This window comes from Rousettus aegyptiacus, unplaced genomic scaffold (genome assembly GCF_014176215.1).
Source record: "Rousettus aegyptiacus isolate mRouAeg1 unplaced genomic scaffold, mRouAeg1.p scaffold_m13_p_9, whole genome shotgun sequence".
NCBI lineage: Eukaryota > Metazoa > Chordata > Mammalia > Chiroptera > Pteropodidae > Rousettus > Rousettus aegyptiacus.
The window spans coordinates 40,102,748-40,122,926 of record NW_023416312.1 but is presented as its reverse complement, the minus strand read 5'-3'; the positions used below and the strand labels follow the sequence as shown (position 1 = coordinate 40,122,926).

Genomic DNA, 20,179 nt, shown 5'->3' with positions numbered 1-20,179 from the left:
TTTACCTTTTTCCCTGTAATAATATTGGCATATCTATACAAAGTTACTAAGTTGTATAGTTTCTGCATTTTGATTATTCAACATTATTATTGTATATACTAAAAAGGGTAAATGTATCTTTGTGAAAAAAAATAATTGAGATGCTATTCTTACTCTTAAATTTTGGTTGTTCTTATGTAAACAACTGGTCATAACATTGATAGAAATTAAAGTTCTAAACATGAATTTCACATTTAACTTTAAAATGATAAAAATGATAGCCAAAACATAAGGGGAAAGAACAAGACATTCTCCAAGTGCTAAAAGGACCTTTGATTCCTTATATAACACAGATCATTTAACTTGTAAAACTGAAATACTATAAACAATCTCTCTAAATGGAGCACTTAATTGTATGTGACATTGATTTGAAACAGACAGGAATTTTGAAAACCTTTATATCTTAGGGAATCTAATACCAATTTATTTTAATTTCAAAACAATTAAAATTCCCTTCTCAGTTTTTGCTGAAGGGATAGTTATCTACTGTAGGCTACTTTAAATCTGTTGATGTATGGATGTCACCCAAGATTAAATAAATGATTAAATTAAATTCTAGATCTAAGTTGGTACACAGCTATAGAAAAGATATAGGTGAAGCAGTAAATCTATTAATTTGACCTATCATGTACGCCAGTGATTGGAAGTTCTGATGAAAAAGAAAAGGTTATGGGATAAAAGAGGATACACACACACATATATACACACAAATTTTTGGCACAGTCTCTATTTTTCAAATGTCATTTTAAGTTGCTTTAAATCTTGATCAAATCATGGTTGCCAGATGGCAGGGGTGTTAGAGGGTTGGGTGAAAAAGGATGAGATATTAAGAAGTACAAATTAGTAGTTATAAAGTAGTCATGGGAATAGAAAGTACAGCATAGGGAATATAGTCAATAATATTGTAACAACTATGTATAGTGCCAAGTGGGTCCTAACCTAATTGGAGGAATCACTTCGAAAATTATCTAAATGTCTAACCACTATACTGTACACAGCTGAAATTAATTTAAAATAATATTTGAATGCCAACTGTAATTGAAAAAAAAGAGGAGGAAGATGAAGAGGAATAAGAGGTTCAAATTTCCAGTTATAAAATAAATAAGTCATAGGGATGTAATGTACAGCACAGGAAATATAGTCAATAATATTTAAATTTAAAAAAATTAAAATGACAATCAGGCAAGATCTAAAGAAATAAATGAAGTGTGGACTTCAGTTAACATATAATAATCTACTGTATCATTAATTATAGTAAATGTCATACTAATATGTTTTTAATAGGGGAAATCTGGTATGATATATATGAGAACTCCCTGTATTATCTCTGAAATTTTTCTGTATATCTAATACTATTCTAAAAGATAGTTTATTCAAAAAAGAGAAAATATATATCCAAGGGCTATTAATAAAATTAAAATATTTTACTGCTTAATATGGAAATAAATAATCTTTCAGTGCATGCTTCAATGAACTTCAGTTTAAAAATGAATGTTTTTTACTTTAAAAGTCTATCAAATCGCATAAATAAAATTAAATAGAATAATTAGGAAATCTAAAAGATAAAATAAAATCTTGATTAATCCAGTCATTACATTGAGCTAGAGAGCAATGACTTTTGCCATGAATGAAACAAATTTGGTGGTGATCCAAGAGATTTAAATTAGCCTAATGTACTTTTCGCTGTTGAGTAGATAATAAAAAAAAACATTAAGTTTGCAACTATTTCCTATATCCCTAAGAGAACATACACATTTTCTGCTAGATGTACTCTATATTTTTTTATGACTCCCAACAGTTTAAAAAACCTGTCTTTCACTTATGAAAAGCTGTTATTCACAAGTAAAAAGTCTCTTCAGACTACATCTAAAACTTGGTAAGGAAATGATGTAAGTAGTGACTAGAATTATGACATAGTAAACATTCCTTTGCATCACCGTTACCACAGAGATGTAGAACCACTGCACCACACTTCATTTGCAGGGCTTGCCTAGCTCCAAGAGGTTCCCTCTTGAGTATCCTCTTCTCCATCTTCAAAAAAGTCATAATTTTCTTTCTTATTTTTGTTCAACTGTTTATGGAATCAAGGATCTGGACTAGCAGACCATATCTTGTCACTTGGTGCCATCTACACATGAAGTATTTAAACCTGAAATGTATTTTAACAGTTTGGGTTTGAAGCTTTAGATTATGTTTAAGATATTTTGGTTTTAGTATCTGAAAGAGTTAAGGTAAATATCTATGTTCTTAACATTATAAAAGAATCTAGTTAATTCTTACAGCCTCCTAAGCAATATGAAATCTTATTTAGCAGGTAACATCATAGATTAGAAATTAAATTAACTTAATCGGAGTGGATCAAATGACCAGTGACTTGTTTAAACCATTCTTCACACTGTGAAATGAAGCTATCTTTTTCTTTATGAGTATAGAGTGAATGAGTTAAAACTCTTGACTCCAAATTTTATGTTTGTTCATTTATAAAAACCGATGATTATTTTGAAATGTGTAAAGCAATTTCACTTAAGTAAATAATTCTAGAGAAAAAAATTATTTATGATGTCTTTTTTCTCAGGAATATTATATCAGATTTTGTCATTTAAAAATCACTACTTTTACTTCATTTGATTAATCTAAGAATTCATTTTGTTTTTAGAAACATAATTTATTGTGAAAGCCAATCTTTTTAGACATGACTGAACATGGGCTTACACCTACACTTACTGAAATAACTCCTATAGCTCCAGTTATCAATGGGAATCCCATGTATCAGGTAAGAGTAGATTTGCTTTTTTTTCCCTATCATAACTGGTCAGATTTTTCTTAAATTCAGTATTAGTTTTTATTTAGAAAAACTGTCACTTTTTATGATTGGTCACTTAGTTAACAAGTTTTGTCTTTTCGCCAACATCAATTTACCTTCCTTGTATGCCTTTTAAACTTGCTTGAGAGACATTTAACATTGGCTTAGGCTACATAAAACCTCCTTTTGTGTTGACTTAGCTGCTTTCTCAGCCTCCCTTGATGGACTCAAAAGTCTTGGTGTTGTATCTTAAAGTTTATACTACCCCTAGTTTCTTCAGAAGAATGGTTTTAATATATGGCTCTAATGCAGTCTAAAGTTTTTTCATATTCATTCATAGATGTGAGTTCAAATTTCTAGTATTTAAAAGTATTATTCTGAGCAGCAATGACTTCTACTTATAGGATTGGTCTCAAGAAAGAAACAGGCTGTAGTTTAGATTTAGTGTTTACACATTTAAAATAAGCTATTCAAGAAAATTTTTATCTACATATGTAATGTGAAAGAGTAACAACTTTTCTTTGGAGCTTAACAACAAGCAAATACTGTGCTTCTAGCTTATAATTTTGTTTGGCATTATGTCAAAAGGAACTGAGATATAGTGAGCTTATTGAAATTAAAATTTTTTTTTCTAGATGGAAAGTTATCATCTGAACACCACTGTTGGAACACAGTATACTACTAATTATTCACAAATGATGACTCATCCCAAGAGATATACCAGATGGAATTCTTGTCCTCAATACTGGATACAACAAGTATGTATGAATTTTACCTTCCGGTAAGCTTTTGTTATTTTTTGCAATTTTTTTTTAATGAAAGGGGTTGGTCTTTCCATCTCAAAGCACCTATTTTCTATGACCTTACTATATTAGGTTTTACTTGGTTTGGGGAGAACCTGTTCTTACTTAGGAGTATTGAATTTCTCCTAAGTGCTCATTGATCCAATTGTACTCTTCTCCTTGAGCATCACAAGTCCTCAATAATTAGTGAGTCTCAATGTTTTTCAAAAGGACAATAATGATTTTTCATAAATTAACAAAAAAGTATATCATCAAAAATGGTTTATTTCTAGATTATATTGGTGCAAGTTAACCCTGGGGAGACCCTCACCATCAAGTCTGATGATGGGAACATTCAAAATATTCAAGGTCAGTAAAAGTATAATTAAATGTATGTTGTTTGATTTTAAAGAACAAATTTAAATATTAGTGTGAAAAAACTTTACTAGTAATCTCTTCCACTAATATCCTTTCCCGTTTGAGCCAGATTGAACGCTCTTGAATTTATATCTTTCTCATAGAGCATAGTAACAATAGAACAACCAGGGATCATCTTGCTAGTCTTACTAGAGAACTTCATATAAGATACTTTTAAAAATCAAAAATTGATTCAAGAATTCCATTTCAAAAAGTCCAGATTTTGAAGATATTGACAGACACTTAGTTTTAGACTATTCTCCTATAGGAGATGACTGCTGAGACCCTCAGGCAGTTCATGTATTCTTTTTTCCTTTTTTAATTTTTTATTTTTTTATTTTCTATAAGCATTGACACTCAATATTAGTTTTACATGTACGTCATAATGGCTGGACATTTATATAACTTACAAAGTGATCTTCTCAATAAGTCTAGTACCAACCCGACACCATACATACTTATTACAATATTATTATGTTCTCTATGCTGTACTTTACATCACTGTGATTTCTGTAACTGCCTATTTGTACTTCTTAATCCTTTCCCCCTTGTCACCCATTTCCCCAACTCCCCTCCCATCTGGCAACCATCAAAATGTTCTTTGTATCTATGAATTTGTTTCCGTTTTGCTTGTTTATTTTGTTTTTTTAAATTCCACATATAAGTGAAGTCATGTGGTATTTATCTTTCTCTGATTTATTTCACTTAGCATAATACTTTCTAGGTCTATCTATATTGTTGCAGATGACAAGATTTCATTCTTTTTATGGTTATCTTCCATTGTATATATCTACCACTACTTCTTTATCTATTCGTCTATTGACACTTAGGTTGCTTCCATATCTTGACTATTGTAAATAATGCTGCAGTGAACAAATAGATACATCTGTCTTTTTGAATTAGTATTTTGGGTTTCTTCAGATAAACACCCAGAAGTAGAATTACTGTATACTTCTTTCTCTCATTATAGTCTGCGTTTTAAAGTATATTTTGTCTGGTGTAAGTCCCTTTACTTTCATTCTATGCATGTCTTTAGATCTGAAGTGGGTTTCTTGTAGACAGCATATGTTAAGGTCTTGTTTTCTTATCCATTCTGCCACCCTGGTCTTTTGATTAGAGTTTTCAATCATTTACATTTAAAGTAATTATTGATATACATGTAGTTATTATCATTATTCATATTTTTTATCATTTTCTTCAAGAATTACCTTTAACATTTTTGAAATACTGTTTTGGTGGTGATGAATTCTGTTAGCTTTTTCTTGTCTGGGAAGTTCTTTATTTGTCCTTCAATTCTAAATGATAGCTTTGCTGGTAATCTTGGTTGTGGGTCCTTGCTTTTCATCACTTTGAATATTTCATGCCAGGCCCTTCTGGCCCGCAAAATTAATATGGAGAAATCAGTCTTATGGGAGAGCCCTTGTAGGTAACTAATTGCTTTTCTCTTGCTTTTAAGACTCTCTTGGTCTTTAACTTGTGGAATTTTAATTAAGATGTGTCTAGGTGTGGGCTTCTTTGGGTTTATCCTGTTTGGGACATACCAAGCTTCCTGGACTTGTATGTCTATTTCCTTCACCAGGTTAAGGAAGTTTTCTGTCACTATTTCTTCAAATAGGTTTTCAATTCCTTTATCTTTCTCTCTTCTTCTGGTATCCTTATAATGTGAATGTTTGCATGCTTGATACATCCCAGAGGCTGCTTAAACTATTTTCATTGTTTTTTGGATTTTTTCTTTTTGCTGTTCCAATTCGGTGTTATTTTACTACCTTGTCTTCCAAATCCCTGGTTTGATCTTCTGTGTCATATAATCTGATGTTGATTCCATCTAATGTATTCATTTCAGATGTATTCTTCATTTCTTACTGGTTCCTTTTTATGGTTTCTATCTTTGTGTAAGTTCTCAGTGAGTTCATATATTTTTCCCCTAAGTTCATTGAACATCCTTATAACCAGTGTTTTGAACTCTGTATCTGTTTGATTGCTTGTCTCCATTTTGTTTAGTCTTTTTATGGGGTTTTGTTCTGTTCTTTCATTTGGGACATGTTTGTCTTTTTATTTTGGCTGCTTCCCTGTGTTTTGTTAGGTATACCTGCTACATCTCCCAGTCTTTTCAAGGTGGCCTTATGTAGTAGGTGTCTATGGGGCCTGGTGGTGCAGTCTTCCAGGTCACTTGAGCAGGGTGCTACAGGTATGTCCCTTATATGGGTTGTGTGTGTCTTCCTGTCATAGTTGAGCCTTGATTCCTATTGGCACATCAGTGGGTAGGACTGACCCTCAGGCTGACTGCCTGTGAGAAATGACCATGACTATAGTGGATGAGCTGTTGTATGGGAGGTGACCCCACAGAGTGGGATAAACTGTAGCAGGGCTCTGCTGATTCTACCCTTTCAATGTGTCATTTGTGGAGCTAATTGGATGGTGCTGTGGTGTGGACACCAGATGAATTGGTTCCATGGCCTCTTGGGATGGGCTCCAGTGCAGGCCCACATCAACTGCTGCCTGTGTCCAGCTCGAGCTACCTGCTAGCAGCTACAAAGTGGTCTGCAGTTGGTTGCTGCCTATGCTAGGCTTGGCGGCACCTAGGAGAGGATATGCTGTGAACTGAGGCCTGCTGCCACTTGTGCCAGGCTGGGGGCCACTTAGCAAGAAGTACAAGAAGTGAAGCCAGCTACTGCTTGTTTGGGATTTGTGGACCTTTCAAAGATTTTAGGGAAGTCTGCCTCAGGCCAAAGCTGAATGCTTGTGAGGAACAGCTGCTGAAAGAGGTTCGGGCCTATGAACCAGTTAGGTGGGGAAGGTTTTCAGGGATCACCAGGGTGGGGTGAACAGTGTTAGCCAGTTTGAGGAGTGAGGAACAATGGTGTCTGCCAACCATTCTGTCCCAGCCAGAGCTGCCCCTCCTGCCCTAACCCTGAAGCCGGACAATTTACTTCCTCCCCATACATCCCTAGCACTTTTCAAGCTGCTGCCGCACACAGCTCATGAGCTCAGAGCAAGGGAGTCCATCAGTGAGTAACTGTGCATGGGCCCTTTAAGAGGACTGTATGGGTCTACAGCAGCTCTCTGTCTCACCTGGGCAGAATCCCTGCTGATTTTCACAGCCAAATGTTGTGGAGACTCCTCTTCCTGGCACTGGTGCTCTGAGGTGGGAAACCCACTGTGGGGCAGGGACCCCCTCAGTCCTAAGAGGGGCTCTCTGCAGTCAAAATATCCCTCCTGATTTTTAACCACCCCACGTTAGTATGGGACCAGTCCATTTTGTGTCTCTGCCCCTCTTACCATTCTCCACGTGGCTTCTTCTTTATATCCACTCACATATTCAAAGAGTATTTCTTTAGTGTCTAGCATTTTCCAGCACTACACTAAACATTTAATATAGAACAATGTACAGGAGGGGGGAAATTATTTATATATAAATAACTTTCTCTATATGTGTATATATACATGTACATACATATATAGCAAAGGAATAACATAAAATTGCTTCAGTAGTAATATAAAATTAATATTTAATTCATATAAGATTTATTTCAAAGTAATATGATTATTTCTGTCTTATGCCAGTTATTTTGTAAATTAAGTGATTTTGTACTGTGTCTCAAAATTTCTTAAAACATTACAATTTAGTAACAGATTACATATGGCTGCTACATAAAGTTTATTGTGAACCCATATTTATTATTTTTCCCCATTATTAAAAGTAAATTACCATTCTAGGACTTAAAAGCACATATATTTTTAGAACTAAGCATTAATTATAATAACTTCAGATAAATAGAAGTGATGACATATAAAAGTCTCCATTCTGTGTTGTATTTTTAGTTCCTATGCAATCCTATGTTTATGGTGTAAGAATACCTAGTATAAGAGTAGCATTGGGCCCTTCTCTATAATATGCTGTTTTCTAAAAACTATTTCACTTTACTATGTATTATTGGTGAAAAGCCTTAAAATGAAAATTTATTTAATTTTTATTATGTAACATCACTATAAGAAATATATTTTATACTACAGAGTAAAATTTCTATTCTCAATGTATAACTATTTGGGGTGAGAAAAAAACAGGTAAGTAAAGTACAATTATATCAGGAGGCTTATAGTTAATTTTTATTAGCAATAAAATTTGTCAACATTTTTATAATATAAATTTTAACCCGTCCCTATTATGTGTCTTGGTTATTTTTCCTCATGATTAATTTGCACTGATTCATCTACATGTTTACCTAGTCTCCTTTGCAAGTAAACAACATACATTTTCAAAATGGCTAGCTATTGTTAAACCTTGGAGCTGGTTTTCACTGTGCAAAGTTAAATGGACTTTAAAGTTATTAAATAATTTATTAATAATAATTCTCTTTTAGGACCTGCAGATGTACCTCTGATGTCACCAAGTGGCACTCTGCCCCCAATATACCTTCCTCCTGGTTACATGTCTCAGGTATACTAGTGTGGTTTTATTTAGTGTTTAGCATTAAGTTATCATTTAATAGTTTTCATTGTGTCACTATGATAAGAGAACTTCTAGAATACTATTTATTTTATTCATGTTGATGTTATTATCATTACTAAAAAGCAATTTCAGTGATATTTAAACAAACGTTCCTTGGACTGCCTTATTCATTTAATGAATTCATGTCTTTTCATATTGTTTTTTGTTTCTCTGTATTTTAACCAATCTTAATTATCTATTACAATTGCTACAGTAATGTCTTCTGATAATGTGTGGGCTTTAGTCCCTAAAATTACTTAGTATTTTCAGTTCAGTCGTATTTCACTCTCAGTTGCCAGACTACAAAGGGCGCTTTTTAAAATTTTCTCAAGCACCTAAAATGGGCAGGGAGATATGGTTCCTACAGAGATTAATAAAATATTCCATGGCCTCAGAAGTTTTATACTTGAGAATATGACTTTTTCTATTGCACAACTATAAACATCAAGAACACACTAAATAAGTCAATATGATATGGTTTGGTTCTAAATGGAATTAGCTATTGAGGCAATATCTAACAAAAATACAAATGTATATACCCTTTCACCCAGCATTTCTACTTTGAGAAATTTATCCTAAAGATATATTTTCATAAATCTGGGATAATAAAGGTACAAGATTATTCACTACAATATTGTTTGTAATCACAAAAGACTGGAAACAATCTATGTGCTTGTCAATGGGGGACTGTGTAATAAATCCATATAATGAAGCACTATTTAGCTGTGTAAGAAAATAGGGAAGCTCTATGTACTGATATAGAAAGATCTTCAAGATATATTGCTAAGTGCAAAAAACAAGGTACAGAATCATATAAATAATGCTACCTTTATGTAATAAAAAGGAGGAAAAATAAGAATATTATTATTTGTTTGTATTGGCATAAAGAACTTCTGGAAAGACTCATAAACTAAAAACAGTAGTTATCCACCGGGGACATTGAGCAGATAAGGGTTAGGAGGGAAACTTTTCATGTATACTTTTTTATACTTTATGGTTTTGAACCATGTCAATATATTATCCATTGTCAAAAATTACCTTTTTGAAAGCTATACATATGGGAAAAAGGAAGAATTACCTTGCCTCCTGCTTGACATAGTTTCACTTGATTGTTGATTTTTGATCCTTTAGGTTTTCTAAATTAAGAGCACAGGTTGTAAATCTAAAACATTAGGAAAATGCTGGATTTATGGATTCTAATATGTTTATATGACTCTGTCTTCCATTTTAGGTAGTAGAAGAAAATGGGATTCGCAAAATTATTGTTGTGCCTCAGACAATTGACTATTACACAACCATGCCTGCTACTATACCGCAAATATCATACTTCATCACACCAGCTTCACCTATGTATCCACAAGCCCCTCAACTGATGTATCCCCCAGCTCAAGGGGAATTTCCACCACCTTACATCCAAGAGCCTGTGCCAGAGCAGCTGCTGCCACCACCACCACCACTACCACCACCACCACCACTGCCACCACCAGCAGCAACATTTATATACCCTGAGCATCATGGTATTATATAATTTTCTTAAATAGGAAGTATTTTTATTTTGTTAAAATTAACAGCTTGGGCAATTATTAAAATGAAAAAAAGAAGATAGTAATTTCCATGAATGTATAAGATGTCATGCATACATATTAAGATTGATGATGACAAGTACTAGTTTTGAATCTTAGGTAAAATGCTCATAAACAGAATTTTCCTTAAATTTTTTGTACTTTGATATAGCATGTGATTTATGCTATTTTCACTCACTGAGTCTATTAAATCATATTGGAAAAATCATTTAAAAATGTTTTGATTATTAATGCCATACAGTGAGAATATAAAAGACAATTGGGTCAATATTATAATCATCTTATGACCTTAAAATTTGGAAGTATAGTTACTCCCTAGGAAAACACTATCTGTATTTGCTCATGTTTTTCTTTACATACATATCAATAAATTATAAATACGCACACACATATCTTATATCTTATTAAAGCAAAGTAAGAAAAATTTTTTAAAGTAAAGTATGGCTTTTTGGTGTTCTGTTGGTTTGAAAAAATATTAAAAAGACCTTGAGATATAAAATTATTATAATTATTAAACAGTATTCCATTGTCTCTTTTAGAAACCTATTCCCATGGAAGAACAAATTATAACCAATTTGATGAAAGGGCTACTAAAATAGGAGAACATATGAAGAAAAAACTGAGAGAACTCCAAGTTGTTGGACATAGGAATAGCTATATGGTTAACAACACTTCTTTGCTTGTGAACAAAACTAATGATATTTCCAGTATCCCTGATACTCCAAGTACTTACACTGTGGACTATGCTCCAAGCACCTACACTGTAGACAATACTTTGGGCACCTACACTGTGGACAGTGTTCCGAGTACCTACAATGTTGACAATACTTTGAGCACTTATACTGTGGACAATGCTCCAAGTACCTACACTGTAGACAATACTCCAAGTACCTACACTGCAGACAATGCTCCAAGTACCTACACTATAGAGAATACTCCAAGTACCTACACTGTGGACAATGCTCCAAATACCTACACTGTGGACAATGCTCCAGGTACCTACACTGTGGACAATGCTCCAAGTACCTACACTGTGGACAACACTCCAGGTACCTACACTGTGGACAATGCTCCAAGTACCTACACCGTGGACAATGCTCCAAGTACCTACACTGTGGACAATGCTCCAACCTACACTGTGGGTGATGCTCCAAGTACCTACATTGTGGACAATGCTCCAGGTACCTACACTGTGGACAATGCTCCAGGTACCTACATTGTAGACAATGCTCCAACCTACACTGTGGACAATGCTCCAAGTACCTACACTGTGGACAATGCTCCAAGTACCTACACTGTGGACAATGCTCCAAGCACCTACACTGTGGACAATGCTCCAAGTACCTACACTGTGGACAATGCTCCAAGCACCTACACTGTGGACAATGCTCCAAGTACCTACACTGTGGACAATGCTCCAAGTACCTACACTGTGGACAATGCTCCAAGTACCTACACTGTGAATAATGCTCCAAGTACCTATACTGTGGACGATGCTCCAAGTACCTACACTGTGAATAATGCTCCAAGTACCTACACTGTGAATAATGCTCCAAGTACCTATACTGTGGACGATGCTCCAAGTACCTATACTGTGGACGATGCTCCAAGTACCTACACTGTGAACAATGATCTGAACATTCACACTGTTGACAATAACCCCAGTACTTACATTGTTGACAACCCTCCAAGCACTTACATCACTAATAATACTCCCAGCAATTCTTCCACTGACCATGTTCCTAGTACCACTACAGATACTGCTGTGCGCCCTTCCACCATTGATAGTGTCCTGAGCCCTTCTAGCATGAATTTTGCCAAGACTTCTGACAGCACTCTAAGCTCTTCCACTTCTGACAATGTTCTCAACACTCCCATCTCTGAAAGTGTTCCCAACACTTCTGCCACTGAGGATGCTCTCAGTACTTCCAATGCTGCTAGCACTTCCAACACTGTCAATGTTCATGTTGAGATTAGTCATAGAAAGAAACAGAGTGCTAGAGGAAATGGAGATATCAAGCAAAAACCAAATGGAAAACAAAGCAAGAGCTCATCATCAAATGAAGCAGAAAAAGGTAAGGTCAGGAGTTTGGTTTTGTTTCCAATGAATAGCATCGTAATGTTTAGGAACCTAAGTGCATTTTAAAATTTAGGTGCCATTTTCTGCTTCCATTTCCTCTTGTCTTTTTTGTGCCCCTATCTCTAAATTCTTAATGAGACCACAATTTGAATGCCTTTTTAAGTCATGCAGAAATGTCCATCTTCATGCAAAGTGTGTCATGTATCTTTTGTGCATGCCACATAATTTTTTCTAGTTGCCTCTCAGTGAAACATTACAAATTACAGTCCTAACAAGTTCACATGATTTTACTTAAATTGGGGACATTTCTCATCTTTTGAGTTTGTTTAATAGTATACACTTTGACTGCTCTTTTCTTTTAAAACTTTCAATGTAAATTGCTACTGGGTATTTAGTTTTCTTGAGGATGTATTTCTAATTGTACAATAGACACAACTTATTTTATTTTTGCCAATGTAATATTTTGTTTGGGGTGCTTTTTTCTTTTACTTTTAGAACGCAGAACAGAACATGGAAAGCCATGCTGTTTCAGGATCAAGAAACCTGTAGTAAGTAACTAAAGTGAATATTTAAGTATTCCTTTTAATTTATTTTATCACTCTAAAACATGCAAATTCACTGACATTTTTCTCTAGTACAGTTATAATTTGAAGCCTTTACCTGGTTAAAATTTCATAATCTCCTTTAGCCATTCAATATATAAAGATCCAATGTGTCATTGCTAAAGATAATATTAATAGCTCATTGTTTAATCACAGTATTTAAGTACCTAATAAGAGACGGATATACTTAGCATCAAACGAGTCTTAGGACAAGATCACGGCATAAATTACCAATTACAAATTTTAAGTATCCTCCTTGAATTTTTGTTATTTATTTTAGGTTTCTGATATTCAAACAAGATCTGCTGTTATTTCATGGGAACTGCATGGTTCTGAGAAATGTGATCATACTAAATCTCCTGTAACATTTGAATTGGCAATATCCAAGAGCAGTAAAAATGGAAAATATAAAAATGTGTACACGTAAGCCTTTCTTTTTAATCATCTCATATTTCTTATTCAATTCAAATATTCTATCTAAACATGCAGACCTCAACTTATATCTAGGCTGAGTCCTAAAGATTCTTCTGTAATTTTTCCCCATCTTTGAATGTAGTTTTCTACAGAAATAGTGGTGGTAAGTTGCAAGGTCAGTCACGAAATTCACTGAATCATGTTAGTTAGAGCTAAGAGGGACCCTAAGTAACAACTGGTCCCCTCTCTTGGTTTACAGCTTTCTATTTGACAAGTTTAGAGTTGGAGAAAAACAGGTTCCCTCCAATTCTTCCTTATCTTTTTTTCTCTTAGGTCACTTTAGGGAAGCAGAAAGTATCACAGGATGGCAGGCCTTTGGGTATACAAGCGAGATATTTACATTTCAATGGAAATTTAAGACTTGGGATCTCCTAAGAATTTAATTATATGAGCTAGTTACAAAATTGAGCTATGATAGTAACAGGATGAGTTTAGGAATGTGCTCAGAATATAGAACCAGGACTAGGAAAGATACAGTGCAGGACACAGCAAAAGCATAACCAACTACTTAAAACAGATTCTCGACTGAATAGGGACATACAATCTGAAAGAGAGCATGCTGAGAGAAGAATCACAGTGAAAAGGAAATTCCAAGTAGGGAAGAAAGAGAAATTCCTTTGGCCACCAGACTAGACAAAAAATAAGTCAGAGACCTGGATCTCCACAGCACTTTAAAAATCATAACACATTTTAAAGTTTATTTGCAGAATTTGTCATCTTTATTCAGATTAAAAGTGTAAATCTGAATGTAATTAGTTATTATGTAAAGTTTTATATATTTTATAATTAGCAGCTAGAAATTTTAAATTTTGGAATTACAATATACAATCTTTTGTATTGGGTAGAGGGGTGAGAAGATGTAAAATGTGATAAATGGCTATTTATAAAGTTTTGCTTTGATTTACAAAGTGGTCTTTTTCTGGTGTTATGTATTTCACAAGAGTTGTTTTTGACAAAGATATGCTTGCCTATACCTCTGATCACTCTACAACCTTGAGTGGCCTTTGCTTAGAAGTATTAGCCTTCACTTAGAAGTAACAATCTTTTAGCTCTTTTTGGAAGATATTTCAGGGTTTAGAGCCTGAAGAAGCTACTTGAGGTGGTAGTGTATAGCTAGGTACTCATGACTGCTAGCTAGCTCAAGAAGATGTTGGTGTGGGAGCACAGCTACTCTATCCACTGTAGCAGACAGGTGCCCACTTAAGAAAGATTGCTCTTTGTGACTGAATAAATAAATTGCATGATGTATGGTGTTGTCTCTGAGGCTTTTCATATCAATGCTATTTAAAATAAGCTAAAAACAAATCTGTATTATTACAGTGTAAAGAAGTTGCAGTGGTAAAATGATAGTTTCATTTCTTAAAGCTATATCAATTTGGCATGCAAATGAAGAATTTTGAATTATTAATATAACTTTTTGCATTAATATAAAATTATCTAAACTTCAGGGAGAATTGTGCTTCTTTGTTTATTAGTTGATTATATAAGATTGGGAATGTTACTTAGATATTAAATATGTATAAGATCTGTTATAAACAAAGGTTATCTCCACAGTGGTGATGGACTTACATTTACTCTACTTGAGCTACAACCATCCATGGCCTATTTTGTAAGGTAAGAACTCCATCCTACCCATTCTCCCCCTACATTGTAGCCAACCAGATTCCTCAGTCTGTCTCAGTTCATTACTTATGATTCCTGCAGTCAGCCTTGCTATTCTTGCTAGCAGTGGCCTTTCCTTCAAGCTTCAAAGCAACCTCTCCAAATCCAGCATTAGTTCACTTTCTTTCACTTAGAACAGGTGAGAGGGTGATTTGGGAGCCATTGACTGCAATGATCCAGCTTTGTGCTATTAGAAAGCCTTTTTACAATTAACTTCTAAGAAATATATCTGGAAACTCTAGCATGTGATTTAATATATATGTTAAGATATATATTTGAAAGCTTACAATTGTCATTACATTTTTAGAATTACTACCATAAGAGGCTCAGCACACAAAACTGTGTCTGAAGTGGTTAGCTTCACAACTCCAGGTTGCGAACCAGACCCTCCACTTGCACCCAAACTGATTAACCGATCCAAGAGCAGCCTGAATTTACAGTGGAAAGTAAGGATTTTACTGCCAAAACCTCAAAATATTTTTTAATTTAAAAACATTCTCTCTACTTTGTCCTGAATTTTAAATATGAAATTATGCATGCCTAATCTGACATATCTCCCTAGCACTTTTCCTTCTTCATAATCATCTTTCTCTTCTTTCTGTCTATATCAAGCATCAAGTAAATTGGGAAATGTCAATCAGAATTTCAATAATTAATAAAAGTTGAAGTGTCAATTTTACAACCTAATTTATTTATAATTGTAGCTACCAATAAGTCTACCTTTCGATTTACTTAAGGACTTTCTTCTTTTCATAAAATTTGAAAGACACAACAAAACATAATTTGGGCATATCTTATAGACTGTAAAAATTTCATTTTAATTTAAAAATATAGATTGCTTCAAAAATAAAATATAATATTAATTTTATAATAATTTCTATCACTTTAATTTTATATCTACATACACATACACACGCGCACACACACACACACATACACACACACACACACACACACACACACACACATATATATATAAATACTGTGGGAAAAGAGCCCATCATAATTTTATCTTCCTGATATTTTTAGGGTTCAAATGATAATGGTTCCAAAATAAATGGCTTCCTTTTGGAATGGGATGAGGTAAACAGTTTTATTTTTAAAAACATTTGTATGTAAATTATTATTAATATTATGAATTTTTGTTATTTGTAGCATTTTATAATATTCAAATTTTTTGTATATTATAAGGGCAAAGGTGAAGACTTCAAAAGTTGCTATACTGGTACCATGAAACAGCATAAGATCCTTAAACTGAATGCTTCTACAAAATATTCATTCAGATTAGCTGCCAAAAATAACTTTGGCTTGAGGTACACTAAATTATTGCAATATTTAAAAGTCTATGCTTCAATAAGAACCTGAAACTAATTTTTCCATCTCAATTTATTTTTCAGTGATTTCAGTGAAATAGTAGTCTTCTATACATCAGGAACTATGCCTCCAACTCCTTTACCACCTAAGCTAAAAGAAGCAGGAATCTGTAGTTTGTCACTAGAATGGTGTGCCCCAACTAACACAAACCTAAATGACAGCCTTACTTATGTACTAGAAATGGAAGAAGCAGGATCTGTAAGTTTTCTTTTCAGATGTTTTAATCTTCAACTTTAGTCTTAGGTACATTTTATATGCATTTTACACTGAAAAAAACCTTTGATTAATTTAATTTCTTCTCAAACTGCATGATTCCTTATTCTCTGTGTTTTGGATGGGACCAATGCAGAGCCAAGGTTAGGCAAGCCTGCACAGGGAGATCTGAACGTACCCAAGTCCCTGTAAATTAGCTAGAAGCAGTAGCAGCCATAACAGAATAGAGAGACTCAGAGAAGTGTGTTAGTTCTTCAGCTTTGGGTCTATCCCCACCAACCTTGTGTGGTTACACAGATCCTCTGCATACTTCTACTAGGGCAAGCCCTTTCCTCACCTCCCTGGTATTCCGATGTGAGTGGGTGAATCATATCATTCCATTCTGAACTTTCAAGTCTAAACTGAATAAGCTAGTCAACTTAAAAAGCAGCTATAAATTTAGTTATGTATATTTTACCATATTTTAAATAAAGCAACTAACAAGAAGTGCTCTGTGTAAGAAATACGCTAAGTGCTTTCATATACATCAACTCATTACATTCATAAAATAGGAGCCCTTTAAAGTAAAAATTATCTCCATTTTTATAGAGAGAAACTGAGGTTCAGATTGATTAAGGGACTTGCTCGGGACCACCCATATGGAAAATGAGTTAAAGTTGGAACTTGAACCCAGGACTGCCTGATTCCTAAGTACACTGTCTTTCATTTCTAGGGGTTGGGCTTTAAACCTAAATACAATGGAGAAGATCTTTCATGCACTATAAAAAATCTTCAGAGAAGTACTACATATAAGTTCAGGGTATGTGGCTATAATTTATAAATTTGTTTTACATTTTAATATAAAATTATGCTCTTCACTAGAGATAAAAATGTGTCTATTTTGGTTGACATTAAATCTTATTTTGCATTTAGTTCTCAGAAATTTTCAGTCAAGTAACTTGCTTTATATTATTTGCAACCTATACACATTTTCAAATCACACATTTATTTCTAGTGGTCAAACAAGGTATTCTCTTTTACTTAAACAGATCTTTGCCTACAATATGGAGGGAAGGAGTAACCCCAGTGGAGAAGTAAAATATACTACCTGTCCAGATAAGCCTGGATCCCCTACAAAACCATATATAAAGGGAAAGGTCCATGCACACAGAGTAAAAATTGGATGGGGTAAGTAATTTTTTTCTGTATTTAAAATTCACCCACTCTGCCTTACTATTAACTATTGAGAAGAAATATAATTGGCCCCAGCTTTACAAAATATTCTCTTAATCATTTGTATATGAAATAGTTCACCATATAAGTTAGTTTAGTTGTAAACTGTATTGTTTTTCCTAGTTCTCTATTGCTATCTCATTAACCCATGAATGAACAAATTACTGAACTTTATATGGGCCTTTAAATTATGGTTATTCCAAGTAAGACTACATCTAATAGAGAGGCCACTATTAGAAGGATACATCAATGATAAATGCTAGGTTGACAAGAAATTATATTTATACAAATTTGCCTCTAGACTGACAAAGTCAACTTTAAGATATGTATACTAAACATTTGTCTCTTCCAAAGAACTTTAAAGTATTAATTAAATGCTTCATATCTAATATTCATAGTACATAATCCATGTAACTTGGATTGTTTTTATCATCTTTGTTAATATCTGAATATTAATATTCTATTAAGTTTCATGTTTGTATTTTCACCTCCCTGTGAAAAAATTTACTATATGAGATAACATTCCACTGAAAGACTTTTAAGTTTGTTCAAGAATAATTTTATTTCTTTTTTCAGAACCACCCAAAGATAATGGTGGAACATACATTTCAAGTTACAGTTTAGAAGTTAATGAAAATTTGGATGGTAAGGCATCATGACTTTTGTTTTCATTTTGAAATAATTATAGATTTTCCTAGAAGCTACAAAATTAGTATACAGAATTTCCATGTATAACCTTCACTAAGCTCCTCTTAATACTAATATCTTATATAATCACTATGCAATTATAAAAACCGGAAACTGGCATTGCTACAATACTATTAACTAAACCCCAGAACTTACCTGGATTTTTCCAAGTTTTGGTCACAAATCATGTTTACTTATTAATCTTTTATGATTTTATAATTAATTCTACAGGGAATATAAATAGTTGACTATTTTAAGTAGGTAACTGGACTACAGCTAATTTCCAAAATGGTTATTACTTAGTATATACATGAGATAACAGCAAGAACTCATAAAACTTATAAGTTACTTATAAATAAATTGGATAAATTTGCTTTTATCCTTTCAGTAAATTTCTGGAACATAATCTACAATGGAACCATGAGGGAATTTCTATATGATCACCTGCAACCTGGTACTACATATAAACTGAGAGTCTTTTGCACTTCGCCCATAGGCCAAAGCCAGGTGAGGAAAGAGAGACAGAAAAGTTTTTAAATTGAGAATTGTATCATATTACTGAATCATATGAACTGTATTATATTATATTACTCAATGTTTTACAAAACTGAACTTGAAGTCATTATAGTCATAAAGTATTTTGTATTTTTCTTAGCCTTCAGATATATTGACTATTCAAACACCTACCCTCTCTCCTTCATCTTGCTGTCCTCCACCCTTGAATGGTAAAGCCAAGTCCAAAGAAACCAGCATCCAATGTGGTGAGGCTTCTTGTATGATTTGAATGACTGACCAAAATTTCTTGTTTTATAACCTCTGCTTTTTATATATTAAATGTTATTAAAGAGAGCAAACGGTTTTATTGTGCTACAAAATCAAATATTGTTTAGGAAATGATTTCTTGGTAATTGAAATTATAAAATTTTTTAATATCTGGAAATTAAATAAAAAGTTAATTGACATAAATTAATATAATTAGAATTCTGTTATTTTGTTTTCAGTCTTCTTATTTTGTATTATTTTAAAGAAGCGCCCTTAAAATTACATGAAAAAATTGTTTATTTTACATATTTTTAGACAATCCTCCTCCTAATAGAAGCTCTGAAGCATTTACATGTGCCAAAAAGGCAAAAGAGAGCCAAGATGACACACAAGGGAACTCTGGCTCTGAAGCAAGATGCACAGTGAGTAAATAGGAATGGCGTAGTTATATATTGTTCAGTTAATTCATTTGTAGTTCATTTCGCTTTGGATAAATATATGCTTCTACTTCCTGTCAAAGTGGGGAGTGACCATGCCTACACAATAATTTGTGTGTTTGCTTATTTATTTGTTTATGTTTATTTGTAGTTTGGATCTCATTCAACGAGCTGTGAAACTATGCCAGGCCCAAGCCCTCCTTCTCAATGTGGTACACCTGTGCTTACCTGCAAAGGTTCAACCTGTGTTGTTGTTAGTTGGGGAGTATGTTATCAATTTATTTTTCTTACCTTTGGTGATATAAAAGCACAATAATTGGTTTAGAAAGTTTTTAAAAGTCTAGAACATCCTAAGAAGTCAGACTTTAGATTAGGGTTCCATAAATGTTAACCATGATTCTAGAACACACTAGTGCTAGACCTGATAGTAGTGCTATTAGGAAGGCTAAGACTATGGTAACCCTGCTTTCCAGATCCTAAAATGAAAGATAATAAACTTGGAAAACCAAATAGACAATCAATAGGTAATAAATTAAATTTTAAAAATCAAAATAAGACATAAT

The 20,179-nt window shown here is 33.5% G+C and overlaps 2 protein-coding genes across 5 annotated transcripts in view; one reads left to right on the top strand and one right to left on the bottom strand.

Annotated features, from left to right (window-relative positions):
• Positions 1 to 20,179, bottom strand: part of LPAR4 (lysophosphatidic acid receptor 4) — a 430,666-nt gene that overhangs the window by 353,751 nt on the left and 56,736 nt on the right. The gene's annotated exons all lie outside the window — the stretch shown is intronic.
• Positions 1 to 20,179, top strand: part of LOC107503840 (fibronectin type III domain containing protein 3C1-like) — a 50,964-nt gene that overhangs the window by 7,667 nt on the left and 23,118 nt on the right. For all 3 annotated transcript variants that reach the window (XM_036226966.1, XM_036226968.1, XM_036226967.1), the window contains 20 exons: positions 2,696 to 2,812; positions 3,478 to 3,600; positions 3,918 to 3,993; positions 8,403 to 8,479; positions 9,762 to 10,047; positions 10,653 to 12,188; positions 12,689 to 12,741; positions 13,076 to 13,218; positions 14,824 to 14,883; positions 15,239 to 15,377; positions 15,961 to 16,014; positions 16,123 to 16,244; positions 16,329 to 16,503; positions 17,231 to 17,317; positions 17,547 to 17,685; positions 18,307 to 18,375; positions 18,806 to 18,924; positions 19,073 to 19,178; positions 19,495 to 19,601; positions 19,768 to 19,881. In XM_036226966.1, the coding sequence (XP_036082859.1) occupies positions 2,732 to 2,812; positions 3,478 to 3,600; positions 3,918 to 3,993; positions 8,403 to 8,479; positions 9,762 to 10,047; positions 10,653 to 12,188; positions 12,689 to 12,741; positions 13,076 to 13,218; positions 14,824 to 14,883; positions 15,239 to 15,377; positions 15,961 to 16,014; positions 16,123 to 16,244; positions 16,329 to 16,503; positions 17,231 to 17,317; positions 17,547 to 17,685; positions 18,307 to 18,375; positions 18,806 to 18,924; positions 19,073 to 19,178; positions 19,495 to 19,601; positions 19,768 to 19,881 (3,666 nt within the window). In that variant the 5' untranslated portion in view covers positions 2,696 to 2,731. The remainder of the gene's footprint in view (positions 1 to 2,695; positions 2,813 to 3,477; positions 3,601 to 3,917; positions 3,994 to 8,402; positions 8,480 to 9,761; positions 10,048 to 10,652; positions 12,189 to 12,688; positions 12,742 to 13,075; positions 13,219 to 14,823; positions 14,884 to 15,238; positions 15,378 to 15,960; positions 16,015 to 16,122; positions 16,245 to 16,328; positions 16,504 to 17,230; positions 17,318 to 17,546; positions 17,686 to 18,306; positions 18,376 to 18,805; positions 18,925 to 19,072; positions 19,179 to 19,494; positions 19,602 to 19,767; positions 19,882 to 20,179) is intronic.